At 42.2% G+C, this 12,329-nt stretch overlaps 1 protein-coding gene across 12 annotated transcripts in view; it reads right to left on the reverse strand.

The window, feature by feature from the left end:
- The window catches only part of rgs19 (regulator of G protein signaling 19), a 151,840-nt gene that overhangs the window by 65,248 nt on the left and 74,263 nt on the right, over window positions 1-12,329 (reverse strand). For 10 of the 12 annotated variants that reach the window (XM_060938022.1, XM_060938019.1, XM_060938015.1 and 7 more), the window contains 2 exons: window positions 8,148-8,287; window positions 2,656-2,742 (listed from right to left, as the gene is read on the reverse strand). In XM_060938022.1, coding sequence (XP_060794005.1) covers window positions 2,656-2,742; window positions 8,148-8,287 — 227 coding nt within the window. Of the gene's footprint in view, window positions 1-2,655; window positions 2,799-8,147; window positions 8,288-12,329 lie in introns of those variants that run through there. The other 2 variants (XM_060938016.1, XM_060938025.1) reach the window with 2 other exon arrangements.

Genomic DNA, 12,329 nt, shown 5'->3' on the forward strand with positions numbered 1-12,329 from the left:
AGTGCTTCTTTTCCAATCTCCTTTAGCATACGGTACACTGGACCATCTTTGACGAAAGGAAAGGAGATAATGTCATCCCACAATTCCTTGAAGCAGCAACATTTAAAGTGACACACCAGCGGCACACTATTCATGCAAACCGAGAATTATATAAATAATAAAAGATTAAATAAGGAAGGAATATTTTTCACCGTGTTGTCCATGTTTACACAGCTTGCATGAAACAACCCAGTAAGAATGCATGGGGCAAAGATGCGCTTTTTGTCGTCCATCTGCGGAACTATGTAGTTTCACACAGTAGACCTACGTCTTTAACATGTGCGGTCACATAATTGCGTAGATGAGTGTAAGTGCAGTTGGATTCTCTTCGCACCAGCAGTTGTATTTTCCTATGCCCTTAAGAATTCTCTTTCACATCTTTCCTTGACCTCATAACATTTTCCATCGAGGTTAAGGAAAAGTGCTTAGGAAAGGCCATAGGAAGGACTAGCCCAATGGACGCAGCCCTAGTCACCTAACTAAACCTATCATGATACTTTCTGCTCTTAAATATATTACAAAACAAGAGTGCTCTGAGAGCACAATATCCCCCGCTGGCAACTAGGCCATAACTCTGGTAAAATGTGACTGAATTGAATGAAATTGCAATACGCATATTACCGACATATAACAATGAAGTCTGTCAAGTTTCGTGAAATTCCTCCAAAAATTGTGAGAGGAGTTGATTTCATAAAACATACACCCTCACGAAACTGTCAAAGTACAAGTTGTTTAATCAAGGGTCAAAACTCTGGTCAAATTTTCACAAACAAAATTAAATCGCAATATGCGTATTGCCATCATATAACAAGGCCTTTTTGCCAAGTTTCGTGAAATTCCTCCAAAAATTGTGAGAGGAGCTGATTTCAGAAGGAAAACACTCTCATGAAATTGTCAAAGTGTAATTTTGTTAATCGAGGGCTGTAACTCTGGTAAAATGTACCGAATTGAACGAAATTACAATATGCGTATTACCAACATATAACAAAGAATCCTGCCAAGTTTCGTGAAATTCCTCTAAAAATTGTGAGAGGAGTTGATTTCAGAAGGTGAGCACCCTTCCCGGGATGGCTGGACGGACGGAAATCGCCACGACATAATCCCTCTTTGGGCCTTTCGGCCAGCGGGGGATAAAAAACCGAAAATGTCGTGTTTAAATTTCAAAGAAATTTTGTAAAGGAAATCATGTTGCAATGCATTCTGGGGCCAGTTAATAGAAACAACAACCAACAAAGGAAACTGACAGGTATTTAATTAGTTTGCATGGTATAAGCCAGACTTGATGATGTTTGTTATGCTTTTTAGTTAAGAACCGACACAGACACCTGTTTCTCACTTGAACTCTTCTGTATATGATATGATCAGAGAAACATAGTCTCCAAACTGCATGTGGTTTCATAATATATATTACTTCTTCTATTTAACACAGACAAAAAAAAAAAAAAAAGCTGTTGAAGCTTGTAGAAAGTACAGGTAGTCGTCGACTCACGACTGCGTTTGGTTACGACTGACCGGTCGTAAAGCGATCTGGTCGTAAGTCGGCCTATGTTAAACGAACGTAAGTATATTGTGATGTGTAATGATATTGTAATCATCTTAAAGTCTTATTTTATCAACATTTTCTTATTTCATTACCTTGGCTCATTATTTGGTTTAAGTCAAACACTGCATACTACACTGCGTACAGCACAATTCGTTTAATATGTGCAAAACAAAAAATACGAAATACAGGTGTGAAAAATAGAAAACATTTTAGTTTGAAACATACCAAAAAACAAATGTAAAACATAGCAAAATACAAAACTTAGTGACCGCTGGCATCACTGGTGCTTGGCTGTGGGTCGTCTACGTCATCATCAGCTGTTGCAGCGCTCGGGCTGGCGGGAGCATTTGCTCGTTTCATAAACCAGGAGCTGGGGCGGAAACTGTATGACGGAGTGCGCGAGAGAGACTGCGCGTGTGCCTGGAGCTGGGGCGGAAACTGTATGACGGAGTGCGCGAGAGACTGCACGTGTGCCTGGGGCTGGGGCGGAAACTGTATGACGGAGTGCGCGAGGGAGTGCGAGAGAGACTGCGCATATGCCTGGAGCTGGGGCGGAAACTGTTGTACGCGGCAAGAGATGCTGCCGGGAGCTGGGGCGGAAACTGTCGTACGCTCAGCTAGCTCAGCTGGGAAACACTTGCCAGTCATAACCAGACGGTCGTAAAGTCAATTGGTCGTAAGTCGCATAGGTCGTAAGTCGACGACTACCTGTATAATTATTGTAAAAACAGAAAGACCAGATAATATATTTTGAAAATAATAAACACGTTAGAATTGTTGCACAGCCACACCACATCCTGGGAGTAAAAACATTTAAGAGCCCTGCTGAAGTGCTGAACAGTGGTGGCTTTGAACTCTTCTGATCAGCAGTCCTGAGCAAAGGTCATACATACGGTGGCAGTTTCTAATGAAGCGGAATAAACATGGCATTCATATTTCAACACTATTTTGGCATCAAAACAGAAGCCTCAATGGTTACGAGATTCTTAATGCTCAAGCTCAAAAACATCTGCATATGCCGACACCTGGAGAAACTGAGAATGCTGTGTTTGAATGTGTGTGTGAGATCTCACCAAGGTTCACAGTTTGGTATGGTCTCCAGCTTAGTCTCCTGGGCTTTCAATCTCCGCCGACTCTCATCTTCTCTCCTAATAGTGAGACTGGAAGGTGGTAAAACGGCATTGAGAAATAACAGTTGTGCCCGAACCATCTTGGCCTGGCCACACACACACACACACACACACACACACACACGCACAGACACACGCACAGACACACGTGACATGAAGGGACAGACATTCCTAACACATACACTCTCCAGCTTGTCCTTATTACTGTACACATACACATGCTATTTATCACACAGAGATATTAAAGCATGTGTAGCGCTGCAATTACGGGTCATGGAAAAGACTTGGGATTCTTATCTCGCTCTAGTTGCTCAGATAAACAGCCTGAAAGTCGAATGGAATCATCTCATGTCAAATAAAAAGACATATGGGGAGACAAGAAAACATCTCTGGCTTTTCAAAAGGATTCATGAAATCTCGTTTTTGCATCATCCCCCAAATTAACTTTCATTAATCTCTAAAAAATATACTAAAAACTTCTAACATGACATTAAAGTTCCTGTGATCAAAGTTTGCCCAAGGAGTTTTTGTTCTTTTATATCAAATGAAACTGCATGCAAATGCACGGCCCAATTAATCACCGTATTCCTACACAGGCCTACTACTAACCTTGAAGTAGACTACAGGTCTACTTCAAGGTTCGAACTTTAATTCAAATATATACGTTTCTGCTTTGAATACACTGGTGCGTCTGCTATAATGGTAACTGTGGTCTTCGAATCTGTTTCCATAACTGATTTCTTCTGATGGTGACCATGGAGATGGCGAATAGAGCAGCTCTGAGCTCGTCAGACTGACCGCAAAACCTCAGGCTCTGCTTCAGCACGTGGCCACGTGCTGCTAACACCACACTGTGGTCAAGGACTTACACCTAACACAAACGTGTGTAGCTTGGCCAGGGTGCTCGATCTTCCAGTTGCAGTTTTATGCTATCGTTTACAGGGAGCCTGTCAGAAAGAGATCTAGAGGAGCTCTGTTATTAGGCAGTAAAAAGATTCCCAAGTGACTACCAATGTGTGTGTGTGTGTGTGTGTGTGTGTGTGAGAGAGAGATTCTGTGAATATGCAGCCATATCCCACAGAGCTCTTGGTAGAATGAGAGCAGTCTTAATCACAGTTGCTCTTTCGGGTCTAGTACACAGCGCTAACACACACACACACACACACACACACACACACACAAAAAAAAAAAAAACTAGAAACACGTGTAAAAGGACAGAAAGACTTATGAAATCAGTGATGAAGAGGAAGTAGCTGGAATTCTCCACATGATAGAAAGAAGGTATGACAAATCAAGGCAATGAAAAACTAACTATTAAAGAAAGTGCAACAAGAAAACCAATTAAGCTAAAAACACTGATGTTGAACAGAAACAGAGGTGAGAGAACCAGATGTGAAAAATACGTGTAGTACATGAGGGAAGCTTCCATCCAACTGTTTTGCAAATGTTAATCTAATTTTGTAAAAAAAAAAAATTAGGGGTGGCACGGTGGTGTAGTGGTTAGCGCTGTCGCCTCACAGCAAGAAGGTCCGGGTTCGAGCCCCGTGGTCGGCGAGGGCCTTTCTGTGCGGAGTTTGCATGTTCTCCCCGTGTCCGCGTGGGTTTCCTCCGGGTGCTCCGGTTTCTCCCACAGTCCAAAGACATGCAGGTTAGGTTAACTGGTGACTCTAAATTGACCGTAGGTGTGAATGTGAGTGTGAATGGTTGTCTGTGTCTATGTGTCAGCCCTGTGATGACCTGGCGACTTGTCCAGGGTGTACCCCGCCTTTCGCCCGTAGTCAGCTGGGATAGGCTCCAGCTTGCCTGCGACCCTGTAGAACAGGATAAAGCGGCTAGAGATAATGAGATAATAATGAGATGAGAAAAAAAAAATTAAAAATCCTCTCCTGGGCTCATAACAACAGAGGCTCCAACTCTCCCGCCATGGGTGGGAGATCTCCCGCTTTAGGGAACATTTAGAAAATCCTCCCGACCTCCCGCTGACAACATAAAAATCTCCCGCCCGCCCTTACTACACATGATTAGTTAAAAAAAATATAACTTAATCCGTTTATGTTGACGAAAATTAATAGTTGACTTTCCGCTTTTCGTGTGTCTGACATTGTATGGGTGGACTCAAGTGTATACCCCACGGTATATGCCGATTCCCCGGTCGGTACACCGATCGGCATAATGGGGGGATTGGAGTGAATGCCGGAGGCATGCGCGCATATGAATCGAGCGGAATTCGGTACGCTGCGGGGTACACACTTGAGCCCACCCAATGTCTTAGCAGTTACCGATAAAGCATACAGATGGTGCTATTAATGATACGCGCGAGAGAACGAGAAAACCTGCGACACTCAACCATTTTGTTTGTTTTTTTGCATCTGCATTTCGTCTGCATTTATCACCTGCTCGTCTTTAACTTTTTGTTCTCTTGAATGAGATAATGAAATGAAGTTCCGTTGGTGGAAATGGCGAAAGCCAAACTACGAAGAAAAAGTATCAGAAAATCACCAAGATAAAGTTGGGATCACCCGTCGCGATGGTCGCCAGGGACGAATGGCGGACTATTTTGGATGGCAGCAAGATGACCCTATATCTGACAGGGTTAGATCACCAGACCAGACGTTAGATTCTAACGAACTTGTCTGCCTTTTACTAACTTAGACTTAGAAATAGAATATGATTAGAAGAACATTATCATCAGAGGGTCTACCATTGGCAATTTATAATAGTCATTATTGACATTAACCTTGATTTTAGGCATATTAAAGTTTGGTCTATAGTCACTGGATTTATCTAGATCCGTTACTATTAATAAGATTTAATTGACACGAAATTGACACGAAATGTGGTGAATCATTCATATATTAAAAAAAACTCGCCTTCGCGCCTATGGCGCTCAAACTTGTCTCCCTCCGAGCTACTCGCAGAGAGGGAGAATCTCCCTCTTTGCAATTTCCCAAGTTGGAGCCTCTGTAACAATACAGCGTATATCTGAATTTCAGCACACATACACTGACAAATCACCCGCAACTGTGTAGCAGAAATGTTCACAGCAAGGAAAGTAACAACTACGATGGCATACCTGTCAACCCTCCCGTTTTTCCCGGGAAATCCCTTATTTTGACTTATTTCCCGCTGTCTTCCCGTTTTTTTATTTTCCCGAAAATATCCTGTATTTTCACATTATATAAAAGTCCCGTATTTTCACAATATAAAAAAGTCGGTAGGTCCAGAATTCATGACGCGCCTCTGACAGGAGTTTACAGCAGGAAGTCGGGCCATGAATTCACGTTTCCGCCCTCTCAGGCATCAGTAATTACATAACTACGTCTGGAGGCGAGGCTGAACAAGTGATTAGGTCCAGTGTTGCCAGATTGGGCGGTTTCCCGCCCAAGTTGGGCAGTTTCAAGTGCATTTTGGCGGGTTTTGAACATATTTTGGGCTGGAAAATGTCAGCAGTATCTGGCAACACTGATTAGGTCTGAGGTGAAGATGGCGATGCTAATAGTTAAGAAAAACATTAGCCTCTCTTTCTTTGATGATTTCAACAAATGCGTGGCTGGAATGTTCCCAGATTCTTCCATCGCAAAGAAATTTTCCATGGGGAAAACGAAAGTCTCCCAAATAATCAAAGGTAAGCTACACATGTTTACATTAAGTATGTCCTGGCTAAGACCTCATAAATAGCCTAGTGTAAACTAATTGGTGTATTAACTGTTTTATCCACTCATTGTCTATTTTATTTTCTATCTGAAACTTACCCATTTTAAATCACTCTTGGTTTGATATTTTATATTACTCTTTATCTATCTATCTATCTATCTATCTATCTATCTATCTATCTATCTATCTATCTATCTATCTATCTATCTATCTATCTATCTATCTATCTATCTATCTATCTATCTATCTATCTATCTATCTATCTATCTATCTATCTATCTATCTATCTATCTATCTATCTAGTGTTCCGAGGCCATGATTATGGTAAAACCATAATAAATTGCAATCGAATTGAATTTATTGACTGGTTATATAATGACCTTTCTTATTTTAACATAAGATACGTATTTTAGCCCTTAATTTGGGAAATAACTGGTACTACTGAAAGCAAATAAAAATAAATGTATAGTTTATTCACAAATGCACTCTATAAACCATAAGCATATAGAGTTTGGGTCTTGGCTATCACCAACATGCACCAGAGTACAGGAAATCACAAATACTAGATAGAAAATTGCCCCCCATTCAACTACACACCCACTTTTGGTGAAGGGTATGACTTTCCAAAATTTTCCCTTATTTTGAGTTAAAAATCTGGGAAATATCCCTTTTTTTCAAACCTCAAAGTTGACAGGTATGCGATGGCTTTTCTACCTGGATTTTATTTATTTATTTTTTTAAACTTAACCTACATTTTTCTATATTTCACTCTGTACTTGAGCTGCTGCAACACCTGAATTTCCCCTCATGGGGATCAATAAAGGAATATCTTATCTTATTCTATCCACATTCACTGGATATGAGCAATCATGAGCTCTGATTGGCTATCTACGATCTACTACTAGGCTATCAGCTCATATACCATGAGTACAGAAAAACAAAATGGCGGCGCATGTTGCTGAACCAAATGAGGACGAAATAAAAACTCTACATGAAAACAAAATCCCAAAAATTATCAAGTATTTAAAAGAAACAGAAATAGCTTAAAAAAAAAAGTCTCCTGTTCCACACTCCAGCCCAGTCAATGGCGGTAATGCACATTTAAATTGATTTGCCAACTGGCAAAAAACCTTAAAGAAGGAGAAGAAGAAGAAGAACCCCCCCCCCCCAAAAAAAAAGAAGCAATAAAATATGGAATAAAAGTATCTTTTTTATTTTTCAAGAATTATTATTATAGCATTTTTCACAAATTGCTATTGTCATTTCGCAGTTTGTTTACATTGTCAGCGGAAATGATTTTGTCGGACGTTTTGTATAAAGTTTTTATTTATCGAATTCAAAAAATAAAAATGCTCTCTTTCTCAAAATCCAGTGAATGTGGATAGAATAAAACAGTTATTCCACTCAATCTCGTCATACATGGCTTATAGCTGACTCGGCGCTACGCGCCTCGTCGGCTATCAGCTCATCTACGACTCAATTTTGTGGAATAACTATTAATTATCTTAAAGTTTGGCATGTGAATCACTGTGGACTACTATGGCACACATCTGTACTTGCTAAATTATGTTCTGTTACCTATTAATAGCTCGATTTATTAATTTCTCCCAGCCAGTATTTTAGTAGTCACTGAAGCTTCAATCAAATGTCAAAGCAAATTTATGGTATTTAGCTGACTTTTGTTCAGGTTTTTTGATGATACATTCGCTCTCATTTCTCATATAAACAGTTGAATGGAAGCCTCATTATGAGAAAGCGTGAGAGTGGTGCATGGTTCATACCAAGAGCAGCTACAGCAGCAGCACCAGCAGAAGCAGCAGGCGTTGGGTCTCTGTGTGGGGGGTGAGTGCTGCGCCCGGCTCGGGGACATCTCGCTCCGTGCCATCGGAGACTCGCGCTCTGCTGGGACAGGGCCTGTGTACTGAGACGAACACAGTAAGGCACCTGGACGGTGTACACACACACACACACACACACACACCAGTGTCTAAGAGTGTGAGTTCACTACCAAGAACCAGTTAGCCATTTGAGGCTAAAATTATGATATATTTCATTCAAATGGTAACACGGTGGTGCGTTCAGGTCTTAATCTCCAACACCTCATACTGACTCAATATCTCATCTCATTATCTCTAGCCGCTTTATCCTGTTCTACAGGGTCGCAGGCAAGCTGGAGCCTATCCCAGCTGACTACGGGCGAAAGGCAGGGTACACCCTGGACAAGTCGCCAGGTCATCACAGGGCTGACACATAGACACAGACAACCATTCACACTCACATTCACACCTACGGTCAATTTAGAGTCACCAGTTAACCTAACCTGCATGTCTTTGGACTGTGGGGGAAACCGGAGCACCCGGAGGAAACCCACGCGGACACGGGGAGAACATGCAAACTCCGCACAGAAAGGCCCTCGCCGGCCACGGGGCTCGAACCCGGACCTTCTTGCTGTGAGGCGACAGCGCTAACCACTACACCACCGTGCCGCCTGACTCAATATTAGTTCTCTAAGCATTAGGCATTACTGTTCCTATTGTTTTCAGGAAAGAAAAATCATTTTGAATTATTATTATTATTATTGAAGAATGGTGCAACTTGAGAAGTATAACAGAACAAAACTGCATTTAGTGCTTCATTATTGATTAAATAAAAAACGTTCTTGGGGTGAACTCAGACTTTTGGATTCTATTTTACACTGTCGTACATGCTATCACATACTTACATACAAAATACATCCACACACATACAGTACACGTTATACAGAGGTCATACAAGAGGTCAAGATCCACATAGTCATGCATCCACAAGATGAATTAAAAAAAATAAAAATAAATCACTGTGTATATCAGACACATAAACCCTTTACCAGACATTTGGTTCTGCAATAAATTATATGTGAAGGACCACACTACCACAAAAGCACATGTCGACCATGTTTTCTGTAGCAAATGGGTCTCATATTAGATACTTTCCACTGCTAAACACTGAAACCCCATCATTTGTATGCCATTGGAACATCTAATCCGAGTTCTAGTTGACCGATTATTAAACAGTCTGACAAGTACCAAAAACAGCATGGTTGGTAAATCTGCCCATGAACATAAACTATCAGACTGAGTGCCAAAGAAAGCAAGGGAAACCAGACGGCATAATGGGTCATCTGGTTGTGCCATGAGGAGGAAGCAAGGTCTTCACCACCACACACACACACACACACACACAATCCTCTCCAACCTGCTGATTCTGCCAGAGAGATATGGCAAACACACACCATGATATTATCACAATACTTTAAGATAGGGCTGCCAGATTTCAGACGTGAACAGGCCAGAGAGTTGGACGAGTTAGTAAAAACAAGAAGACATGGTCATCGCTATCCCCCGCCATGAGCATTTTATGAAGACCTCTTAACACTTACGACCTTATAAGCCCATTGCTTTAATATTGACTTATGATGTCGTAAGTGCTAGGACACCTTCATAAAACGCCACCCAGCTTTTTTCAGTAATATCAGCATGCAAAGTTTCATTGATGTAGCTTATGTAGTTTCTGAGAAAACTTGTCCAGACTGAGTCCACTTGTACAAAGTCCAATAACGAAAATCAAGGGCCATAACTCTGAAAAGAATAATTTCTTGCAAATGATTTTCAAACTCAACTTACAGTAGGGCGGCACGGTGGTGTAGTGGTTAGCGCTGTCGCCTCACAGCAAGAAGGTTCTGAGTTCGAACCCAGCAGCCGACGAGAGCCTTTCTGTGTGGAGTTTGCATGTTCTCCCCGTGGGTTTCCTCCGGGTGCTCCGGTTTCCCCCACAGTCCAAAGACATGCAGGTTAGGTTAACTGGTGACTCTAAATTGAGCGTAGGTGTGAATGTGAGTGTGAATGGTTGTCTGTGTCTATGTGTCAGCCCTGTGATGACCTGGTGACTTGTCCAGGGTGTACCACGCCTTTCACCCGTAGTCAGCTGGGATAGGCTCCAGCTTGCCTGCGACCCTGTAGAACAGGATAAAGCGGCTACAGATAATGAGATGAGAACTTACAGTAGATCATGAATAGTAATATCAGAACGCAAAGTTTCATTGATGTAGCTTATGCAGTTTCTGAGAAAACTTGTCCAGGTTGAAACAGACAGACGGAAGGACAGACTCCATTCCTATATCCCCCTGCGCATTTCGTGGCGGGGGATAACAATGGGGTGGGTGTTGAGCAACTACCCAATATGTCAGCTATATGAACTTATATGCAACCTTTAAACCATGAATTAAAAGCCCTAAATTTATTGTCCATGGGGTGGGGGCAGTTGTTAATGTTACATTACATTAATGGCATTTAGCAGACGCTCTTATCCAGAGCAACGTACAACAAACCCAGAGCAGCATGGGGAGCAGTAGACGGTTAGGTGCTTTGCTCAAGGGCCCTTGTCTCATCTGGAACATCCCAACACATACGTCAGGACGCTATTTATCGATTTTAGCTCCGCTTTCAATAGAATAGTCCCACATGAACTAGTAAACAAGCTCAACAACCTGGGATTAACCACTGCACTCTGCTCATGGATTTCGGATTTCCTCACCAACAGACCACAAAACGTCAGGGTGGGAAACCGCACATCGTCCACTCTCACCCTGAACACAGGAGTACCACAGGGCTGTGTGCTTAGCCCAGCCCTTTTCACTCTATTCATGTATGAGTGCACACCTATCCACTCCTCTAATGCTAGCGTGAAGTTTGCTGATGACACGACTACAGTGGGACTGATATCAGACAATTATGAGAAGCCCTACAGAGAGGAGGTTCGGCACCTGGTCTGGCGGTGTTCGGACAGTAACCTGGTACTGAACACAACCAAAACAAAGGAGGTCGTTGAGGACTTCAGGAGAACCAGGAAAACAACAGCCCCCCTCCCCCCATAAATAGTGAAGAGGTGGAGAGTGTTAACGACATCAGATTCCTGGGACTCCACATCACAAAGGCTCAGACGTGGACCCTTAACACCTCACACCTAGTGAAGAAAGCTCAGCAGAGGCTTTTCTTCTTGAGAAACCAAACTTCCCGCTCAGCTCTTAGTAAACTTCTATAAGAGCACAACAGAGAGCTTGCTTTGTTACTGTGTCACAGTTTGGTACACCAGCTGTATTGCGGAGAACCAGAGATTTTGAACGTATAGTTAAGACTGCACCAGAGGGTTGTGGGGACTAAGCTACCAAATCTGGACATAGTTTATGCTAACCGTTTAAGAAGGCTAACAACATTATCAAGGACTCAACACACCCAGGTCATAAACTGTCTGTCCCACTCCCATTGGGCAAAAGAGACAGGACCATCAGAACATGCACAAGTAGATTGAGGAACAGCTTCTTCCCCAGAGCTGTAGCCTCTATTCCCCCCCCACACACATACACCCCCAAGCTGCCGCTAACGCACTGGTCACTTTATATTCAGGACTGTAAATACAATTACTACAATCTGTGCAATATCTGCTCATGCTGCACTTTATTTTATTGACTTGATCACTTTACACATAGGTACGTAAATACACCTAGTACAATATTCACCTACGCTACAATTCCTCCACATATTTTATTTATATTCTTTTTTTTTTTACTGCTGCTGTTTTATCTGAGTGCTACCAAACTAAGGCCCTGTCCACACGGCAACGGATTCAGGTGATTCCGATACAATTGCTTATCGTTTAGGCCTGGCGTCCACACGGCACCGGCGTTTTGGGTGCCCAAAACGCAATCTTTTTGAGAACGGGTTCCAGAGGGGAAAGATCTGGCAACGTTGCCGTTGTGAAGTCGTCTGGATGAGTAGAACGGATTTGTTTACGATGACGTCACAACCACATGACTGTGAGTGCTTCATGCCGGGTAGAAGTGTAACGAACTCGATGCGAGTTGTCAACAAATCCTATAACTTGGTTCATGAAACGCGCTTACAAAATATTTTCACTGTGAATATTTA

Source organism: Neoarius graeffei, chromosome 13 (assembly GCF_027579695.1).
Source record: "Neoarius graeffei isolate fNeoGra1 chromosome 13, fNeoGra1.pri, whole genome shotgun sequence".
NCBI lineage: Eukaryota > Metazoa > Chordata > Actinopteri > Siluriformes > Ariidae > Neoarius > Neoarius graeffei.